The sequence below is a fragment of the Ptychodera flava genome, chromosome 7, assembly GCF_041260155.1.
Source record: "Ptychodera flava strain L36383 chromosome 7, AS_Pfla_20210202, whole genome shotgun sequence".
In the NCBI taxonomy this organism is placed as follows: Eukaryota; Metazoa; Hemichordata; class Enteropneusta; family Ptychoderidae; genus Ptychodera; species Ptychodera flava.
The window spans coordinates 16,999,244-17,023,447 of NC_091934.1; the positions used below are offsets into that span (position 1 = coordinate 16,999,244).

At 37.4% G+C, this 24,204-nt stretch overlaps 2 protein-coding genes across 4 annotated transcripts in view; one reads left to right on the forward strand and one right to left on the reverse strand.

Annotated features, from left to right (window-relative positions):
- LOC139136886 (GRB10-interacting GYF protein 2-like) overlaps positions 1-21,615 on the reverse strand; it is a 69,371-nt gene extending 47,756 nt beyond the window's left edge. For 2 of the 3 annotated variants that reach the window (XM_070704728.1, XM_070704730.1), the window contains exons 1-2: positions 21,397-21,615; positions 4,520-4,798 (exon numbers count right to left, since the gene is read on the reverse strand). In XM_070704728.1, coding sequence (XP_070560829.1) covers positions 4,520-4,771 — 252 coding nt within the window. In that variant the 5' untranslated portion in view covers positions 4,772-4,798; positions 21,397-21,615. The remainder of the gene's footprint in view (positions 1-4,519; positions 4,799-21,396) is intronic. The other variant, XM_070704729.1, reaches the window with a different exon arrangement.
- LOC139136887 (BLOC-2 complex member HPS3-like) overlaps positions 21,580-24,204 on the forward strand; it is a 45,695-nt gene continuing 43,070 nt past the window's right edge. Inside the window, exon 1 of the mRNA XM_070704731.1 lies at positions 21,580-21,717. The gene's annotated coding sequence lies outside the window, so the exon portion shown is untranslated. The remainder of the gene's footprint in view (positions 21,718-24,204) is intronic.

The following is a 24,204-nucleotide window of genomic DNA, read 5'->3' on the forward strand; positions in this document are numbered from 1 at the left end:
ATGTACAATATGGAACCTTGTTGTCTCTGTGTATGCAAATTAATTGTTTGTGTTTACAGGCAAACAAGACTATAATTGATTTCTTCTAACTTTGAAGACAGATTTTAAATAACACTAACAAGAAATCGTATGATAGATAGTAAACTGATGACAAAGTGGATATGTACACTGAATTTTTCTCTGGAAAATCATTTCCACTAGAAGAAATAAAAATATATAAACAAGCAAACAAATACAAACAAACAAACAAATACAATAGACAAGTAAACGACAATGCTTGGGCAATGCAATCATGCCGATGCTCCATACACAGTAGTTGTCAATCTACATTTAGTGTACTGCATGTAAAATATTATTTGTATTTTTGTAGAGATGCATTTGCACAGGAAGCATTTGTATTATTTTGAAAGACACTAATTGTTTGTTTGTTTTTGTTTATTATTTACGTATGATGTTACATGATGCTGAAATCGTGTACCTGAATTCGTGTCTTTCCATAACATGAAAATTTTATTTAAGTTTGAAGGCCGATGATGAATTTTTTACATTTTTAGAAACTTTTTATCATTTTCAGTGAATTTTGAACAAAAAACGAGCATTTTAGCCCAATTTTACACCTTCAGTGTGTAAATTGAAACTTTTCATTGTCATAGAGAGCTTCTTCATATCATGAGCTTTGGAAATAATAATGGGTTGTTAGGGTTTCTCGTCACAGAAAATAAACTGCACCGGTCTGAAAAAAGCGTAACATGTTGAGAAGTTGGGTTCAAAAAGTCCTTGGCCTGGCAGTTGCATTGCATAGAAAGTCTATGGCACTTTAAGGGTTAATGGGTACTTTGATTACATGTCCTAAGAGGATAGAGTCCTCTTCATTAATTGAGACATGCCCAAGTTTTGGCTAAGGACACGAAAAAATTGTAACAAAATGGCTGCCATGCAGCCATATTGGATCATATCAAGAAACAAATTGACATACATATGTATGACATAGGTTAATGTCCTTGTACCAACTTTGAATAAAATCGGTTAAGATATGCCTTAGAGTATTATGGCCCTCGACAGGAAAAAATCGTAATAAAATGGCCACAAGGCAGCCATATTGGATCGTATCACATAACAAATTGACATGCATATGTATGACATTAGTCAATCTCCTTGTACCAACTTTGAATAAAATCCGTTGAAACATGTCTGAGTTATTGCTCTGTACATGAAAATATCGTAATAAAATGGCTGCCTAGCGGCCATATTGGATCGTATCACATAACAAATCGACGTACATATGTAAGACATAGGTCAATGTCCTTGTACCAACTTTGAACAAAATCGGTTGAGATTATTATTATTATTATTAAAAACTTGTTTAAAGCGCACTACACATACGTCTCAGCGCGCTGTACATGACTAAGAAAACAAAATACATGACTAAAATGAGAACAAAGGTAGTTTTTAAAATAAAAAGTCACAAATATCGCAAAGAAATTTGGAAAGGAAGTAAAAAAAGCGTAAAATGAGCAAAATGGCTAAAAATCACAGTTGATAAAACTCAGTAAAAAGGTAAGTTTTCAAAGCACGTTTAAAACATTCAACATTTTTTGCAGAGCGAATCTCTGATGGCAATGAATTCCAAAGGAAAGGAGCATGAACAGAAAAGGCCCTATGGCCATAGGACTTATTATACTTCCCTTTAGGCGGGACTAAACGTAGCTTTTCCATGGACCGGAGATTTCTTGCCGGAACATACAACTCAATTAAGTCGCTTGATTTGCCTGAGTTATGCCTCTGCATATGAAAAAATCGTAATAAAATGGCCACACAGCAGCCATATTGGATTGTATCACAAAACAAATTGACATGCATGACATTGGTCAATGTCCTTGTACCAACTTTGAATAAAATCGGTTAAAACATGTCTGAGTTATGGCACTGTATATGAAATTATTGTAATAAAATGGCCGTCTGGCGGCCATATTGAATCGTATCACAAAACAAATCGACATGCATATCTATGACATTGGTCAATGTCCTTGTACCAACTTTGAATAAAATCGGTTGAAACATGTCTGAGTTATGGCTCTGTACATGAAAAAATCGTAATAAAATGGCCGCCTGGCGGCCATATTGGATCGTATCACAAAACAAAATGACGTGCATATCTATGACATTGGTCAATGTCCTTGTACCAACTTTAAATAAAATCGGTTGAAACATGTCTCAGATCTGGCTCTGTACATGAAAAAATCGTAATAAAATGGCCGCCTGGCGGCCATATTGGATCGTATCACAAAACAAAATGACGTGCATATCTATGACATTGGTCAATGTCCTTGTACCAACTTTGAATAAAATCGGTTGCAACATGTCTCAGATCTGGCTCTGTACATGAAAAAATCGTAATAAAATGGCCGCCTGGCGGGCATATTGGATCGTATCACAAAACAAAATGACGTGCATATCTATGACATTGGTCAATGTCCTTGTACCAACTTTGAATAAAATCGGTTGAAACATGTCTGAGTTATGGCTCTGTACATGAAAAAATCGTAATAAAATGGCCGCCTGGCGGCCATATTGGATCGTATCACAAAACAAAATGACGTGCATATCTATGACATTGGTCAATGTCATTGTACCAACTTTGAATAAAATCAGTTGAAACATGTCTGAGTTATGGCTCTGTACATGAAAAAATCTTAATAAAATGGCCGCCTGGCGGCCATATTGGATCGTATCACAAAACAAATCGACGTGCATCTGTATGACATATGAAGTAATCCTTGTACCAAGTTTGAATGAAATCGCTTCTTGCATCTCTGAGATATCTGCGTGAACGGACGCACGGACGCACGGACGCACACACGCACGCACGCACGGACGCACACACGCACGGACATGACCAAACCTATAAGTCCCCCCGGACGGTATCCGTGGGGACTAAAAAATAATCTGCATCACAGATCAATATGTCAAAAAAAAATAAACGCCTTTTTTGACAAACTTTCTTCAAAAAGTACTGAGACACTTCAAATTCATATCATTGTGTCCTCCAGAACCTTGATACAAACAGTAAATTTGAACGTGAAATGACATTTCAATAATTTTATGATAAGTGTTTATTTTCTTTACTAGTGTGTTACTTTGCATGATATTACAGCCAGTACATGTATTTGACCACCCTGTACATTCAAGTTTCCATTTAACATATAGACATGAAAGAAAATGTTAAAGTGACATTATAAAAAGCTGATTTGATAACAATACAAAGATTTCCTTTACCTATGAGAGAAATTATGATGAATATAAATACAATTCATAAATATATATATGTCAGAATGACACCTGATTTTAATATGTTATTTCTGTTTCTCTTCCATAGCCAACAACTCGTCACTAATTATACCAGTATCTGAATTAATATTTTTCCGAAGCCAACAACTTACCACTAATTATCCCGGTATCTGAACAGCTATTTTTGGAAACCATGAATTTTATCAGATGAGGATTTCCTAGAATCTGGTGATGACACACTGTTTTTTTAACATTTGCAATTTTGCCTTAATCTGCTAGACTACACTGCTGCAAATTGAAATCTGCAACATTATCGCTACAATCACACCATGAAATTATGGTAATCCTTTAGGTTAGGCCAGCAACGCCTGAGGAAATACACATGTGTATTACAAAATCAGACCGATGGAAAATTAAGAAGGAATATGTTATTTCAATGCAAATATGTTTAGGATAATCCATGATGTACAAATGGCACAGCTTCCTCGGTTAAATTTGGCAGTTTTGACATGCTGATGGTACAAAAACTTTGTATTTTCATCCATTTGTCCATGGCTGACTTGAGAAGGATTGAATGCAAAGAATAAATACCTGGAGAGGTTTATGTACCAAAGTATGGACTTTCAAAATTTTTTCATTGAATCGCTAGGTCTGTGTTGACTTCTATGCCAAGCTGATGTGCTACTGATGCAGATAAATTTCTTATTTAACTAAAGAAAATGTTTACATAGTCATGCGTATTTGCAAAGCTGGTAATGGTGACACATGAACTTGGCAGGATAAGTGATAAACCTTATCCTTCCAAGTTCATACATCACCATCAGGTGAGGTTGGTTATTAAATGGCATAAACCTGAATATTTGAAGTCCTATGAAGACTTACTGTAAATTTGATTTCCACCAACCAACCCTGGTGTAACACAGCATGCCAAGTAAGTGAAAATATGTATAGCATTGGCTCATCAATACAACCATGGGAAAGTGATACTGTTTGGCAGGATAAGTTTGGAGCCAAGTCACAGAAAGTTCTTGAGTATTATTCTTATATTGAAAACGAAGCGTTCCAAAATGTTATAAGCTGTATAGTACACTGTTTTGGTCTCAATATTAAACACTTTTAGCAACTCTAGTCAAAGCTTTTGCCATTCCAACACCTTTTAATATCTTTCTTGCAGTGCAAACACCCACATTGTGAACTTTGGATTGAAATAGCATGAGGAAACTCAGCTTACCTGTTCCTCCTCTGTAAGAGGTATTAAAGCTAATGGATGGAGACATTCTTTGCTAACTAAATGTGGGAAATCGTCAAGATCTGGTGGGATTGTTGGTATTTTGCGAAAAAGCGCCAGCATCTCCTCCCTGCCATACCGATACTCGGCCAGTTTATACTGTGGAAGTCCTGGCGACGGTGGTGGGGATGCAACGCTGGTACCACTTGACAATGCACGCAGCCATTCTGGACCAAACGTCATTGTTTCAGACATGATGAACTTGTTCTATTGATGATTTTCCTGTAACGAAGATGATATCAAAAAAAATGGTTTAAAGCACAAGTTTGAAACAAAATCATTTTTTGATGCACGTTAAAGTTCATCATCGAGAATATGAATGTCAAAGTTAACTGACGATAAGCTGTTTATGGTGTTAGCAAATTATTTTACCTCTTCATTTTATGTTCAAACTTCCAACAAGAAAAAACTAATAATGGACTTTCATCTCAGGTTCAAAAGAAAACATTAAAATATTTCAGACGAAAGTAAAAGATGTTGGTTTTATATTCATTTTAAGTCATTTGAGACATGCATGCACAAAAAAATCATTAGTAAACATAAGTCTGTCTACCAATGTAGCAATGTGAGATCCAAAACAACAGCAAAATTATGGTCTCAGCACTCTGTAAAATTTCCAATGACCTCTATACTGGTAGCAGGGTTTATACAAATTCATTTGTTGGCTTGAGCAGAAGGCTATCTGCAGCCATAGTGATAACGTTAATCAGGAAGATGGGTACTCTAAAGTTTTTTTGGAGTGATTCTCCCAATCCCCTTCCGGCATTTCTGATCTCTTGTAATTACACGTTGGTTGCACAATGTTATTGTGGCATTGAAAACAGTAACTCTGCATGGTTTTGTTGGAAAGATTCAATAAATTCTCTGTCATTATTACAATCTCAACAAAGATGTTGCATCCTTTGATGCTACAGCATCATAGCATTCTTCTGACATGGTACATATTTAACATTGATAAGTTGATCAAATACCGGTAAGTATAGACAGAATTCTATTTTAACACTATTTGCACATCTGAACATTCTTGTATAAAAGATGGAGTTAAACCTGGAATTCAAATGGAACAAACTTCGAAAACACGCATAGAAATACATGCATTCCTACACATGGGCTTATTTGAACCACCATCACATGATTTCATGGCTGAACTGAGACAGTAGGACACCACACACCCTTTTTTATCGGAATATCCAGTGTATAACCATTGATAAATCAGAATCACTAAGTTTGATAATAATGATATGTGCATTGAGTTACCTGTACCCTGAAAATCAGCAAGGGTCTGACTGGTAGTGTCTAATGGCACATACATACCATTGCACACAAACACTGCAGTATTCAAGCAAACACTGCACTATTCAAGAGTGTTGCACTTATGATGTGCATTGGCCTGAAAACTGAAAACCATATACACTTAATATATGATAACTGCCAAAATACTCATAGCCATGCCCACTTTATAGTAGTTACTGCTTGACACTATAACTATGGAGATAGACCTCCATCCTATAACATGTAGCCATGTACACTTTATGATAGTATACTATTCTAATGATCACCTTAACCTCAGGTTGGTCGACTCTATCCTAAATTAGAAATCAAACTGTTGAAGAAGAAAAGTTTTCGTCATTTAAGAGCAAGGGGAATTTCATCCTCTCATGAAAGATCATGTTGAATCTGGTGAATACCAGGTATATTAGTCACAGCAATATTACAAGTGTGTGTTGAGACATGTCATGCTGGCCATGGTTAAATTTGATTTCCTCATACCTGCCTCAAGATGTTGACACTTGTAAACATCAAAACATAGAAACTGGAATAAAACCGCATGGTAAGGTAACGTTGTACTGTAAAGTGCTGAAGGTGGACTGATAACAGTAATCTCTATTCATCTTGCCAACTAAAGGTAAATGGCCAAGACAATGAACAACAATATGCCATTGAAGTCGGCCATTTTCGCTCTACATTGGCCAGAGAGGTCAGAGGTTACTGTTTGATAAGGTCAGCCATGGACTTACTGAAAACATCAAAACGAAAAAAGTCTGGACAAGCATGTAGAGAAAAGGTTTACTAAGATTACACGTTTCACTCCAATAAGTTCTGATAAAAGCAAGAAATAAGATTACTGCTTCCGCTGTGAACCTTACATGATATGGGCTGACATACATGTACATGTAAAATTCATAATTGAATCAAGCCATCAGGAGGGTACATGTATGACTGCTGCTACAGAGAGTTGAAGGTTGTAGTAATAAGCATGATAAAAATGTGACAGATTTTATCGTTATCACCTGATATTTTCCCTGATACCATGTGTTGTGATCAGAACAAGAGGTTCACATCTATGAATTACAACAGAAATCAAGTTGGATTTTGCTCCCTTAGTATTAATCAATATTCACCACTATCTTGATCACCAGGATAAGAGCATGAGAGACTGTGATCAGAGCCTACAATGAACACAGTACAATTCACCAATGTTATCAAGATGGCTTTCTGTATCATTGATACAGCCACACTGACATTGTTTTGTTGGTTTTCTTTTATTAGCTTTTATCTACTGAAATGACAAACCAACTAAAAATATCAGTAATTGATAAAAAATTTTTGAAAACTGGCTAATATTATTCTTGAACAAGAAATATTAAGCAATGCATTTGTATTGTAAAATCAATTACATGTACATATAAGCCTTATGCTATCAAGGGGTTACCACAACATTTATAAAATTCATAAAAAGTATGTTCAATTTCGATGATCAACGTGTCTTTCACAACTTCTATTTGATTTGATAAGACATCTTTTCAATACCTATTAACTATCTGAATTTTGTAGACGTTTAAAACCTGAATTTTTCATGTTATCAAATACATGATGGATATATAAAGAACTTTAATAAAATTTTACTTTGGGAGGCAAGGCGGAGAATTATCATAATACAGGGACCACATTAGTTTACTCAAATAGCATTAAAAATTTCAATGATCATCATATTTAGATTACCTTTGTTTCGTCATTCTGTGTTAGCGCTGGGTTTGGAAAGCTGTTAGCCACTGTGGCGAATAGTTTCAAATTTTATTAGCCACAGACAAATTTTATTAGCCACACATTTTTACGAAAACAAGCTTTCTATAATGCTATAATCTCCAATGTCAGTTGCATGCACAAGAATAAACTATCAACACGTCAACCTTAAGTATCCAATTGTCTTCATTTTAACACTGGAAATTGCTTGATTCTGGACCCTGATGTAGCCCTGCGTACGATGCTGTGTGTTCCGCTACAGCTAATCGCCCCGCTCACCACAAAGCGAGTGAGCGGGGCGATTAGCTGTAGCGGAACACACAGCATCGCGTCGTACGCAGGGCTAGACCCCGATGCAAATCGACAGCAGCACGCAACGTTGAGACCACGATTAAAATGAACTGCAACACGGAAGGTTGGGGCCGCGATGCAAATCAACAGCATGACAGCAACACTGAACGTTCGGAATGCGATTAAAATAGAAGTTTGGTTACACGTAATTACGTTCCATCAGTAGGCCTACACGTAGCGTCTTTGTCACGTCATACAAGACATCGCGTGATTGTGGCACAGACGTTCGGATAGTCATCAAACGACACTTCCACATGTAGTAATTTTTAGATTTTCTTGGTGATTTGCGGGAATTTAGACAGGAAATCTCGTTAAGTACTAGTATGAGTATCATTGTAAATTAGCAAACATCTTTGATATCAGAAAATTCCGTAGAGTTCACCTGCACAAGACGTACGCGCTATGATTTCCTGACAGAAATGAAATGTTGTCCAATTCACCTTTTTACCTGAAGCTGTCACAAAAATTTCCGTAAACCACATAAATAACTGTATTACAGAAAATCGGTAAATTTAATGCGAGGATACAACGAGCTTGAATAGTCCTCGCCAAGAGAAATTAATTGTTTCTTAAAACTTAGACGAATTTCGTGTGTTTCTGAAAAAACAATACGGCAAAATCAACAAAAAAAATCACAACTGAGTATGGATACGCGGAACGTCGAGAACGGAACGGAACGTCGAGACCGCGATGCAAATCGACAACAACACGGAATGCGTCGCTGGGATGGCGATTTTAACTCACATCAATAGGGGACTATGAGGACCATGATGCAAATCGACCACCATTAAAATAAGACATCGATTAAAATGCGCAACACGGAACGTCTACACCACGATGCAAATAAATTTCAACACCGAACTTTGTGACCACGATTAAAATGCGTGTCTGCTGCATGTTGTAGCAAAAGTTTCACTTCTCGCGAGTGTTCGCTTTGCTTGCTGTACACTAGACAAAATGACGTCAAATTTATCGCGAGACTAGGGCTCGATTGCGTCTGCCTGCATTTTCAATTCTCGCGACACTATACAAATTGACGTCAAATCTCTCGCGAGACTTGGCTCGATTGCAATTGCGTACGTTGGAGAGAACAATACGGAAGTGGATATAGTTTTTCGCGAATCGCCGGAAGAGAAGCGCAGATCAACAAAAGACTAAAAAACCCCACGTTTTTGCTTATTTTGCGGAATTTTTTCCACAAAAATCACTTTCGCCACTGTGGCGAATTAGGATCGATTTTTCTTCGCCACTGCTGATTTCAATTCGCATTTGCAAACGTGGCGAATGGGCAGCGCGAACACAGTCATTAGTATAATCACTTGATACATGTATCATGATTTGGACTGAAATATATTTAATATTTTGTAATGATATCAGGAAGCACTACAACACCATGGCATACCATACATGTGCCTATATACCATATCACAATGTGCTGGCACTAGTGATAGTACTACCTTCATGCCTTACAAGGTAAACAGACCTGTAACTACACACACTTCTCCATATTTTCTCATGCCAGAATGCAGATCATGCCGTGATAATAATTCCCTGTCAAAATTGCCTTCTTCTCATTTCATCCCTCTGGGATAAAGTCTAACAATTTTGAAACGAGGGGATTACACTGAAACACAGGGGTGAAATGTCTCCCATACACGCATATGCAGAGTATCAAAAGAAAATGTGAGGTGATGAAGGCTATGAACTCTTCAAACATGATACCATAGCGACAGACCTACTATGCAACAGATCTTCACTGTGAAAAGGTAACTTGCAATGAATAAAAAAAATCAACAGAACTGATCTATTTTTAGATCTTAGTTCAAACACTTCTGATATTCCCTGCATTAACAGATCATGTATGCACTGACAATGCTATGATAATGGCTCCTATTGTAACGCAACAGTCACGATATTTCAAAGCGGAAAGTCTATCACTTACATTGTCATTAGATTCATAGAACCTGACAAGGAAAGCATAGTGTAAGAAGTTAACTCGATCATGAGTACAATATGAGGTGAGGTACACAAAAAGAGTACAGACAATATATCAATCATACTGACTATTTGCGGGACCTGACCCTTGAAATTCATCCAAAATTTTCAGATATCATACACAGAAAGGTTACGAGTTACTATCTTTTCTAATTCTAGGGTTTCATGAAATATTTGTCACCGGCATCATAATCAAATCATTTAGCTGCATATATTATGTATAGAGTACAGTATCTTATGATAAATGGTAACAGCAGAATTACCACAGCACAGCTGTTTAGTTGTTTTCCTTATAAATAGTATATTTGTGGTCATAGTTAAGTTTTTTATAACATATTACAAGCATTTGAGTTTGTTTCAATGCATATCATGTAATATACAAAATAATTATCATTCTCTTGATAATGCAAATACAATATTCAGAATGGCTTTGAGTCTGTTTCACTGAGTAACTTCAGTGGCATGTTCTCCGTGGACTACAGTATACTGTAGTTGTTTACTCTGACTGGATAATAATAATAGTAATTGTCTTTTGAGGTCCCTCATTACACAATAGGACAATAATACCTATGTGCAGGAAAAGTCATGAATGGGTTGAAAGCCAAAGCATAAAATAGCATCATTCAAACAATAGTAATAGATTCCCCATGCCTTTTTTGTCAATTCTATAAATACAACATATGGTAAAATGTTTCTAAAATGCTAAGTACAGCATAGGTGTACATAAGAAAATTGTCATTGCTAAACCTACATGTACAGGTAATGACTGCCCTTTCGGTCAACACAAGTTTGTCAGTTGTGCTGCAAGACAAATGTATTCTTTGTTTTCTTATGTACTATATTATTGGGATAAATGACTTTTGAATGAAAATGTCAAATATTTCAGGAAAACTTTGAACATGACATTAACCCTTTCACTTTCATTTCCTGTGTGCTGGACCATGGTCATCATTGAAAACAATCAACTGAAGCAACATTACTGCGATGAAACAGTTATTTTCAGTATGTTACATATTTGGTCCATGGCTGTTGATAGGCCATATAGTGCTTGGACTTATAATAAGAGCTTACAGCACTAGTGCAAAGCACTGCATAAAGGTAACACCATAATGTACGAGTAAGATGTAATACGGTACTATGCAAAACAGGAGTCAGTCAGCAGGCATGAACACATTCTATATGTTACAACCTTATAAACACGTAATTGTTTCCCTTCACTGTTCTCAGTATATTTGCATTTCAAATAATGGCTAGTTAAAACATCAGATTGCCTCTTGGTGGACTCCATGTACTGAAGAATGCCTCTAGTTCTAGACTAGCCACTCTGAGGCAAGCCCTAAAGCTTTATGACTTTAATGACTTCAACTGATCGTTAGCTGTTTATAAATTGTTGAATCACGTAAACTGCTTTGAGGGGGCTTTCTAACCAGGTACAAGATATCTTTCAGGAGGTCATGAACTTTCAAGAAGAGCAAGATAGTATATGAAGAAAGTAGTAGCAGTTTAAATTACATATCAAGAACACAGCATGTAAATCATTGAAATCATGGAAACTGAATAAGCTGAGCACAGTTAATGATAGGCCATGATAACTGATTAACTGGGTCCCTGTTAGTGTTATGATATCTTGTTAAAAATGCACGATATGTAAAACGTGTAAGTACAATTATGAATTGCATCAATCTAGGTTCATAGCGAGTTGGGATCTACTTGTTCATTCCACCATGACTGAGGAGAAGGGGATTGAAAGGATCATGACCTTACTATGTAAGGTTATGATACTATTACTTTACATTTTTTTCAAGACAAGTTAACAACCACTCCTTTCTTGTGAGCATACACATCCTATAGTAGAGCACACAATAGCCATTTTTATAGAATGGGTAGGAGCAACATCTGTTTGACATAGTGGTATCACAAGCATTAATTAATACGACAAGCTGATGACAAACACAAGTAGTTCTACAACCTATATGACCCAAAGTAGACCTATCACACTGTTTGCTTTCCATGGAAAACAATTGGCTTATTAACACAGTTCTCATTAATTTGCATTTAACTATTAACCCACTAATTTGCATAGTCAATAATTGAATAGGTAATGAAAGAATGTCATTTATATTATGTTCAGACAGGGAAAAATTGAAACGCTTCTGCAACACTATTTGTGATTTGTAAACATAGGGGATTAATAGATTGAGTCCGCTTGCGTCCACATACACAAAACTAAGCCATTGTTTTGATGTTTAAGACGTCTTAATGCGCCCTCTCGAGTTCAAAAGGTGTGTATGGCCAAGCATTGTTTGTAACAAGATGGCTGAAATGGACGACGTCGTACTGGCTGTAAAGAATGTGAAAGAGGCTCCCCACCTAACTATCCAAAATGTTTTTGTGTCGAGTTTGTGTTTTATTCGTTTCTAAAATGTGTTCCTACATTCTTATCCGATTGTTTGTGTTAATAAAAATGTTTGTTTCGCCTCGCCATAAGCTTTCCTCACACAAACAAAACATTACCGTCCACACTAATCCAAACTTCCCTACAAATATCCGAGGCGAAACAAACATTTTTATTAACATAAACAATCGGATAAGAATGTAGGAACACATTTTTGAAACGAATCAAACACAAACTGTCTCAATCGAATATTTTTGTTCCCAATTAATTAATCATAGACAATCTCAATTCTCGGTTTATGGCAATTTTTGTCGACTGATAAAAGTCTTTTCATCTTCAACATTCCATTCTAATTTCACCTACGGTATATAATATCCTAACCTCCTGTGACTTTCCTTCTAAACGTTGATTTGCTTTGTGCACCAAAGAGATGCTGTATTTTATGCCAAACGATGAAAAAATATGTGAAGAAATAACCATGTAAGCTTATCAGTCAGTACGGCAGGCGAAACCCGGACGGCCATACCGATTGGGGACAGAGCAGAGTAGATCGAAACGCAAACGGGGTGTTATTATAGGAAAGGCGGTGACTTATTTTAAAGCTGAATAAAATGCTGTCTCTCATTGTGTAAGTCTGTTGATCGAAATATATATTTTGTTCCCAGTTGATTAATCATGGGGGATGGCAGTCTCGATCTCCCTTTTGGTTCGATATTTACTGACTCGTTCCCTCTCATTTTTGTCAATCAATGAAAGCATTTTCGTCTTCCATATTCAATATTACTTTGACCGATTTTACATCCTGACCTATACTGTCATTAGTTTTGACCAACGTACAAGACATTGCCCATGCGTCCGGCTGATGAGATGTTTTGCAAAACGGTGAAGAAATGGGGGCCCGGGAGACATCGATGTCAGTCTTTCCGGACTGTTTACATGTAGCTAATAGGGGATATCAAAGGAGATGAATCAGTTAGTTGAATAAAACATAACTTTCGGACTTATTTTATGTCAATTTTGTCAATGTCGGACTTTTGATTCAAGAGAAACCAGAATCACCTACAGAGATGTCTGTATTAAACACGGACGCACAATTGGGAATAGTTTGTTATGCTACTGTCGGTCTCAGTCGTGGTGTCTCTCCCATAAAATTTCGAAGCTATAGGTCTACACTTGTCGTTTCGATTCACAGGTAGCGGTACACCGATGACCAGATATTGTACCGTTCTTAAAACTAGTCTAAGCAATTTTACGACACTGCACTATTTGCCATCGTGTCTCCCCGTGAACGTCCTTGAACCTATGGACGTGACCATTGTTTTACTGCGCCCATTAGAGTGTAAACCCCTGTTCGTTACCAGCAGAATACTTTTTAAAGTTCTGTACATCCGTGTACACTGTGTGTATAAGCCCTAAACCTAGTTTAATTCAATTATGGAAAGGTATTAAAGAATAAAGGGTCGTTACATTGCTAAAATTGCGAGAAAAACGGCACTTTTGAAATAGAATAGTCCTATTCACAAGCGCTATTGTTTTAAATCACGTCCATGGTGTGCTGTTGATTTTCATTCTTTTTCGTGCAATTTCATTCGCTTGAAGCAATTATCCTTTCATTTGACTGCTCTGTGGGACTCTTCTGAATTTGTGTTTTGGATAAAAAGAACTCTGTTTGGATAAAAAGAACTCTACAGTGAAAGACATAAACTTCGACGGTGATAGGTATACAATATCGGTTCGATGTGTGAAGATATACAGATTACAAATTATTTTAGAAGTTCTCAAAACCAGTAAAAATAATTCTGCGCGCCACTTATTGATAATTTCTTCTTGTGAACGTCCTTGAATCCGTGACCGCGACCATTGTTTTCGAAGTGTTCGACGGTGGATGATCGGTAGATTAATGAAGATATATGTTACTGAACTATCGTGTGATTGTTTATAGCATGGTTAGGTAATAGACGGTGTAGTCTGTAGAGGCGATACGGCGAAATTCCACGGCCCAAGGGAGCGTACATCGCATGGTTTCTTACAACGAACGATCCGTCGGTTTCCATTGCTACTACGTGAAATCCGGCCTCACCGATGTCCCGGGCCGATGTCCCTGTCCTGATTCGGAGAACAACTTTCAAGCTGCGTGTTGAGGTTCAGATGTCCGATTTTTTCATATTCAAAAGGCTTATTGATTTACAGAGAACGCCCGTCTTGTTTTTAGCTTTAACTTAGTACATGATTGCAATTGAAAATTCAAAGCCAAATAGCCAGTGGGAAAAAATAGACGACTCGCTCTCACCAGCGGTCGAGGTCGCAATGAAAAAAAATCGAAGTCTCTGAAATCGGTATCATTGCTCCGCCATGTTTATTGTTGGTTGTACGGCCAGTTTAAAGTCACAGACTTTCTTCACGGTAAAATTCATATAATTGCCATACCGCGAAGTTCCCTGTGCATTTCAATATGTCTATTTGGAAGCAAAAGCGCCACGGACATTCGATCGATGGTGATGAACTTTCTCCAGGCCGTGACATGTCACCAGTTACGAACTTTACCGGTTTTCGATACGAAAGATGCAATATATTATCAGCGTTGTTCACGTTGTGTTTTGAGTTTGATATGGAATATAACAGGAAAACACTAACGATTAGAGTGACGATAGAGACCATGCCCGATACGGAAAAATTGACATCAACTACTTGTAATGAGCAGTGACCTGAAACTTCAGACTTATATATAAATGTCGACAATATAAAACATTGGAGAGAAAGAGGGAGAGAGAGGTTTACGCTGTCGCGAACTGATTATACTCTTTCGGATATGACTTCGGTGTAGACTATACACAGACATCGAAAATGTACACCTACTTTCCAGAAATTCGACTAATCTTATAATAAAGAGTGGAACAAATCCAAAAGTGTTGGTTGAAGTAAATCTTCAGATGTTGGTTTTCTAAAGTTAGATAATACTTACAGAAATATGGTCGTCATAGTCTTCTTTTAAAAACTATTATCTTCAACATCACGTTTCTTATGATCGGTGATGTAATTTTTTATTATTTTTACAAACTTTCAATGCATCAAACGCTATAAGACTATCTCATCTGCCTGTCAAGGAGTTAAAATATATTTCCAAGGGCTGGCACACGATGTCAACTTACGTGTCGTCCGTCGAGCGGCCGGTGGCAGTGTCACAGATTGTTCCGTCTGTAATCGCGGCCACTTTGATTTTGATGTGACACCAACGTGCGTTTGAGGTTTTTTTGTTACGAAATTTGTCGACCTCACAAAATTTCACAGTCCATGCTTTGAAGCAGTCTCAACATGGCAAAAATGTCTCGCTTAAATTTCATCCTCGTCGTTCCAAATTAAATTCGACCACTAAATTATTTCGGCAGTTTTAATTTCCTATTAATTCGACGTTTTTCAAATCGTAATGAATTTTTTCTGGTCGAATTGATAGGGTTTTTGGTAGCAAGCTTATCTCTTCGTCGGACCAGTATACTGCGAGATGTAGTACTGTGTTCGGCAGCCATGGCGAAAGTGAATATTGTATATTGGTTGTTGTTTGTTTTATGTTACAAATACCTGTCGCGTGAGGGCGTTTGAAACGCTTCTGAAGCGGCTCAGTCTGTCCACACAGCGATTTGCGGATAGAGTTAATCCCTACAACGGCTCTGGTCGGGCCGACTAAACCGTCTCAAATCTGAAACGCTTCAGAACCACTTCAGAGTGTCCACACATAACTTTCTGTGTCAGTATTGGCCCAGAACCGTTTCAGAGACGTTTCAATGGCCTGTGTATGAACGGCATATTAATTCTCAATGAGATGCTTCAAACAAACATATGAACATGTGGTTAAAGTTGTCATGTTTATGACTTATGGACATAATTTATGAACCACATACAAATATGATAAATGATAAAGTCCACTTATGCTATTGTCTGGAAATATTAATATTTCAGGATGTAACGGACAGAGTCCATACTTGAGTTCTAATGTTTAAAATTTTCTTCCATGTTGTTACATAAGTTTATAAGAAGCAGTATATTATTTTAACCTTGATAAAAGTCTGTATGTGTATGTCTGATTACTGAAAGTGATGGTGATATTTTCACAAGTTGACATTTAATTTCAATAGTTCATTCATGAACTCTTAGAGTCATGTCTGAAATAAACAAGCCCCTGTACAAAACACTTTTGACCAATACATGTACCTGTAATATCTACAGCATACAGAATCTGAAGTAGGCTGGTAGGACAAAGAGTGAGCCTGACTGACTATGCAGACTTTGAAATTCTGAGTCAGATCAAGATTAACAGCAAACTGACAAACCGGCAATGACAAATAAAATCTATTAGGAAACAATCTATGGGTAGATTGGTTTATCGATTGAAATATTGATAAATCAATTACTGACTGAATGTAATGGTGGTATTTTCACAAGTTTGCATTTAATTAATGAAGCCGGTTCTAAATAGAAACTTTGCTTTCTGATTTATGGTGTCCTACGTGTATATTCACAACTTACAAATAGCACGTTGGCTCTTAGACAAATTAACTCCCGTATTATTCAGATTACTCAGAAACCAAGGGCCCTGCCAGTAAACGTAACTACAAATAAAATGGATTTCCATAACTTCAGACAGTCAAATTGTATAAGCAGTAAAAGCATACACATTGATTATTGATGATACAAGCCAACACCACACAACAAAGCTACTTAATATAAAAATATTTTGAACTGTCAAGAGAGACCATCAGATCAGGACTTTAAATTTGTCTTATCATGAGCTGCTATGTCTATGAAACCACCTTCATCCAATGGGAATTACAGCAGCCGAGCAGTATAACCCTTTACCTACCACACAGTATCACAGTACTGTCTCACAGGGAATGGGATAAGCTGCTGAAGGAGTCACATTTATCGAAAGGTATAAAAGATTTATTTGCACGTAAGCTGTAACATGGTCTTCCAAAACTGCTATAACCTGTCATGGAATCAACACTGTAAAAATTCATCAATGCATGTCACAGGAAACATGCTGACATGCCATCACTATATTCAAGTGTCTGAGATAAGTTAACAGCCCAGTACTAGACAACTTATCAATTCCTGAAAGTGAAAAGCATATTAGCTGCTACCTGAATAACAACTTGCATGTACAAGACGCCATAGTGGTGAGAATCTAAATTACAGTATAGTAGTATAGGGCTTTTACATTATGGATAATTTGTATCACTAAAACCTTCTTCTTGATTCATGGAATCAGCCTGTACAAAGTGTACACGGTCAGGGGGTACACCGTCACTGCACCACTTCTCTATTATTGACACTCCACTCAGTCTACAGTACATAAAGTGTACCCACTACAAAGGAAGTTCAGAACTATGAATCATTACTTCAATATATGACATTGTATTATGCCATCGTCTGATTAGATTGGCATACAAATTAAAGGCCTAATTTTCCACCCCTTAAAACAATACAGCATAATCAAAATATTTGCCTGGTTTGGAAAATGATCACCAAAATACCATTGTTACTGTATATTACATGATACAAGGCTATATGATCAACAGGTCAGTACATGCACATGTAAATCCCTATCCCTAATTACTACATGAGAGTCATTCTTCACCGCTCATGAGCATCAACATTTCAATTTATTGTTCTACACTGAACTCTAAAATGACATCAAATACACGGCAGTCTGAATAAAGAGCCCTTTCACAACCAGATTTTGGTACTATTCTATGGTTTTCAATAAATTGAGTGAAGCAACATAATATCGGAACTGCATTGCTGTTGAACAAAAAATTTCACAGGCCCACTTCTAAGGTAGAACTCGCCTCAGAGACGGAAATACGGGCCTTCAAATTTTATCAATTTTCTTCTGACCTACCACTTGTGGTGGCTCATTTTGAAGCTCTTGGCGAAAGAAAAGTTTTCACTATACTAGTTTTTCAAAAATCGAAAATTTTATTTTTTTCCCACAGAGATGCCATTTTGAATTTCAAATATCAAGAAATCGCAAGTTATTTGTCTCTCTAGTACCAAAGTTTGCACGGTGACCCCTGATTTTTATTCTTGCTTTGGTAAGAAAATGGTTGAAAGTTTCACTGAGGAAAGTTTGAGCAAAAGTTTAAGTCTCACTTTCGAGGTGCATATTACCCTTAAATATCTTGATCATGTAACTATGGATAAGTGAATCAAATATTTGTGCTCGAGGAACACTAAAACCTTTGACACTCAGTAAGATAAAAGTTGCATTACTTTGCAGAGCTAGTTCCTGGCTCTTATCTTATATTGACTGAGCTACGCCACTGAAGATTTTCGCCATGGTACGGTGCTACGCCATCACTGCACTATCTGTAACAAGATCTATGCGATAGGTTTTGTCATAGGTGTACTTTGTACATCAGTGCTTGGAAAGAGTGCTCCTGGTAATTGAACAAATGAATGCATGTAAACCGTGCAACAAAAATACCATTCAAAAATTATTATTATATGCATTTAAGCAAGTTTACCGATATGTCATGATATGAAATGCTTGCTGCAATACACCGTCTTTAGTACATGCCTCTTTTGTCTTTGAGGTTTAATTTAATAATATTAATGTTCAAGTGATGAGTTTTTCTCAAGTTTTTATGGAGACATATGGCACACATGACATTTATGGAAAGAAGAAACTTTGACATTGCACAGGTACACATTTTTCATTTTCCATTTCTAGATATCTCCATTTCAACTTCATCTTCTTACTCTAAGAAATCTTAAATCACTTCCAAACCTGGAGAACCAGTTATCAAAAATTTCAACCTTTGTCATTCATAGGTTCACCATGCAGGACTGGAACCTTTTGCTTGCTGAGAGTCATAAACAACTTGTAACATGAAGTGCTGACCCTTGACCTTTTTTCGCATGGACAGTTTGAAAACCCATTGTTTTCAGAGGTCAGACCTACATACATTGTACAGAAATATTCTGGTAACAATAAACATGATCCTTGCAAAGTCAAGAGTAGGCCTGTGTACATTGTAATAGAGGCAAATACGTAAATTCAAGCAATAATAATTGCCATAGAGTCTTTTCTGATGCACATTTGCATGAATTTTATGGCAGTATTCTATGACGACACGAATCACTCCCTTCCGACCACTGTGAAAATTGTCCAAATTCATGATGAATTTCATTCTATCCAACAAAAATGTATGACAACACTTTGAGATGCAAGGTTTCACTGGATTAATTCTCTTCATTTCTATCATTTTTAAATGTAGGCTGACAGGGTTGGCAGATGAAATTAAGAGCGGTTGTTCCCTCACAGCTTCAGGAATACATGTACATGTCACATGTAGTCACTCCATGAAGCGGACTGACTTCGGTTCTTTTCAAAATATCCAGTACTGTTAGAAACAGATCTTTCCAAATGAAAGATCACTTCACCAGTGTGCCCCCTAACCTTTTATATTTCTAAACTCTTTTCAGCCATTTTTGGTTGTTCTTGGAATCCCCTCGAGTCAGCCCTAAATGTATATCAATACATGTAGTTTAGATGTAGAATTTCTTTGTGTCGAGCAGAATGCTCTTTGAGTTGGGGGTGCTTTACAGTAATTTAACTGGTTTGGACAACATACAGCATATCCCTAAATTCCCCTTACAACATGTATGTGAGTCAAATCATATAACAATAATCACTAGTGGTAAACAAACATGCAGTGGTGAGAGATGCACATCTTGGAAGACGAGAAAACACCACTGGAAGAATCTCGACATTTATGGTGTCCAGTGGTTTTTTTACAGTTGGGAACACAGATACATGGTTTGGGAATTATTGTCCCATTTCCAAGATTCCCTAATATGACTGCATTGAGTAATGACATTAAACGACAATATTATGTCTTGAACTTCCCCAAAACAAGATAAATTGCTACGGCTGACTACAAGCATTTTCAAAACAAACTCATGACAGACACTGAGTGTCACATGTATAAACCATTTCCATGGTGTAACTATGTCAGGCAGTACATGCAAATTTGGGATAATTTGAAATGGAGATAACCCCTCCTCCCTCACTAAACTCTCTATACGTTTATCTTGTCATGAGCATCTTAATTATTCATGGTTCCTTAGAGGAGGTAATAAAGCTGGAAAACAAACACATTATCTAAAAATTCATGTATTTAGTTGAACATTCAATTGTAAAGATGTCTGTGAAATCTGGTCGACAACAGTGCTACATTGTAAAAAATTTAAAAATTTAAAATATTCACCTTCAGATATTCCAAAAATTACTGATAACACAAAATGTTGAATTGACTCTGAATTTGTGTCATATAATTCTCTGAAAGCAGTGATGGCATTTTTGATATGCAACTTCTATGTTTACACAGCCATTCACAGAGGTGGGTGTGTGTCATGCTAATCCACTATCACTGAGATTATCACACAGACATATAGTCCGGATATACCTTATGGCATGGCAAATGAAACTAGTAATGTTATTCCAACCAAAGAAATATTCCTTCAGAAAAACTACATGAATAATAGCCTTGATTCTTATATAGATAATAACCCTTCGCACAAAAAGGAGAGTGGCGTCGATCTGCTAGGACATGCAATGTGGAGAAGACGTGATGTGCCTTCATTTCGTAAACAGAGCATCGTGAACGAGTGGCATGGCAGACGAAAGACTGCCACCCCCCCCCCCCCCCTCCCGTGAGTCACATAATTAATTTAACGTAACTACTTGTCTGAAATTTTAGAGTAATGAATATATGGGAATTCCTAACACTGTGACATTGAAGTTAAGTGACGGAACGTCTACTAGAGGTCTTACAAACGTGGACGAACGAGCAACAGGGGAGAGTAGTGCCAGTGGCACGAACACCAGTCCGGAAAAAAATATAGGACAAGTTTAGTCAGCTGGTAAAACTGATATTTTTCTGGTGCCAGCTTGGATATAGGCAAATGATTTATCAAACTAGTATTCTACTGTAAGCGTTTTACCAAAATAATAAAACAGTAACTTATGTGCAAGAAAAGGACAACTGTTTTTTACCTGGTTGGACTTTGTTTTGCCGACTCTGACAAGATAGAGTAGACCTCTGTAAAACCAATATGGCTGACATACACTACGTGTCACGTGACCAAATCGATCGGCAAGTCCCCGGACAAAATCGGAAGGGATCGGTTAATACATCCGAGACAATCCGAGAAAGATCGAGCTTGCGAACAGGTGACCAGATGACCTGTCATGACCCAGATAAGTAACTTCAACATGTCTACCACCGAGGACGGTGGAAATTGGAGGGCGTCGAGCTGACTGAACTCTTTTGCGATGGATTTTTTCTTCCTGCAAACGCATATCACTCAAGAAACAGTAGGTTATCTTCACTGTCAAACGATACATGCAGGCTTAGTAAACGTGGCTTCTTCAGTTAATATGAGTTTGTCACTGACACTAGACTATCCGGTGCAAAACAAGGCCGGGCCGAGTTTGCCAAACCGCTGACACAGTATACAGTATGCAGTACTCTGCAAATATTGATTGTTATGTTGAACGAGCATCATTGTGCGTGCATACGCCCACATTGCAAGTGCGCTGCATGAACTCAAAGTCAAAGCGAATGAGATAGCCGTTAATGATCACATTCTGCAACAGAGACACTGTGGTGTGTCTCTAGTTCCGCGGCCTCTGTGTCACTGCCAAAGCACAAATTCAAGGGGTTTCATTCAAATAATGCACTAAGGGACCGTTCAGTTTTTGCGGTCGGGGGGGGGCGGCAAAATCCAGGGGGGGGTCATCGTAATTTTGGAATCCGCGAAGGGGGGGTCATTGCTTTTTAACTGATAGGAAAGGGGGGGTCACCACATTTTCAAAAACATAATACCAACAATAAAGTTCACTTTATGCCATGGCCATGACCGATCCTCTTTACCGGCGGGCCGCCTTCGGCGGCCCAATACAATAACTATTATTATTATTATTATTATTATACTTTATTGTCCTAAAAAGGATAATCACCTTACAGCTCAGAGGATAAAAATAACGACCTGACAGACATAAAAAACAAAAACAAAACAAAACACAGACTAAGTCAGAAAACACACGAAAAAAAAAACTTCAGAGATTGAGTCTCTTAATGGCTGTTCGGACAAAGCTCTTTCTGTACCTTAATTTGTTGCACTTCAAGCAGCGAAATCTCCTTCCTGAAGGCAATAATTCAAAAGAGGAATACAAAGGATGGTTAACGTCAGCAGTGATTGATCGTGCTTTGCGCAGTATTGCACTATCCGTGAGCACTGAAAGGGACGGAGTGGGTCTACCAATTATCTTAGCAGCAGTTTGCGAGATTTTTAACAACTTATTGCGATTTACGGTAGAGAGCAACGAAAAGTAGCAGATATTGCAATAAGTCATACCTTATGTATTACGCATGACCCTCTTAATGGGCAGATGCCTTTGGCGGCCCACTCCAATTAGGTTTACTTCAAGCAATGGCCATGATCGACCCTCTTTACCGGCGGGCCGCCTGCGGCGGCCCACTACAATAAATTGACTTTATGTAATACCCCATGACCATCTTAAAGGCCAGACGCTTTCAGCAGCCCTGTCCAGTAAAGTTTACTTTATGCAATGACCATGATCGACTCTCTTTACCGGCGGGCCATCTTTGGTGGCCCTCTAGAATAAAGTTGACTTTACGTAATGGCCCATGACCCTCTTAACTGGAGGGCTGCCTTTGGCGAACCACTCTAATAAAGTTTAAGTTGTCTATGGAAATGAAGTTAAAAATTGCCTTACAGTTGTCATAATTAACAGACGTTTCAATGGATGTGGCTGAGAAGTTTGTGCACTGGCATCTCTACTACACGAATAAAGTGCACCGCGTACCGCAGTTCAAATCCAAACCGTACTGGTAAATTTGACATATGGGTTTTGGTATTTTTTAGCGGGGGGGGGGTCATCAAATTTTTTCATCTGACAAAGGGGGGGTCATCTTTTTTTCATGAAAAATGCAGGGGGGGTTCTATATTTTTTGAACACCAGGCGACAAGATTTTGCCGCCCCCCCCCCGGCCGTAAAAACTGAACGGTCCCTAATGTACTAACTTATACCTATAATATATCGATGTGCGTAGGACACAGGAGGAGTTCACATGTTCTCATCAGTCAACTTGCAAACTTGTAATAGATATTTCTTTTTTCACTACAGTTTCCTGCAATCTTAATATTCTTCATACCAAAGCTATTAACTTCAGAAATTCATCCGTTTATTCGACAAAGTGTACGGAAGTGCTGTAAGAATAAGAGCAAAAGAAATTGAAATCCAATTCAATCTTTCATGTAATGATTGATGTATTAAGTATTAACCGGATAGTAATCACTTTTACCCAACTGAAAAAAACAAACACACAACAAGGATATACTAGTATCACAACAAAAATAAAATCCGGGAATTTAAATCTATTTGTTGAGTTTAAGAACTTAGAAGGGAAGTACTTCAGATATAGAAAAAATGGTGGTGAGAAAATGTGTTGTATATCTTTTAATTCTATCATTTTGTGTTTTTTTTTTCTAAAATGAAGCAAGAAACTCGCACATAAAATACTTTTGGCTCACATTTGGTATACCACGAGAACTTCTATTCTTTTCTATCAAAATTATGTCATATCCTGTCATGTGCATATTCAAATTTCCAGCTTTAATTTCTGATGAATAATTTCTCTGAGCAAATGCCAAAATATGCTAGCCTTGCAAGTAGCTAGTCCAGATTATTGTGCATGAGGGTTAGAAAGAAATCCCTTTCATCTTCTGGCCAAAGATTGCATTGTGTCTTGCCGCAAATCCTGGTAAAATGATTTGG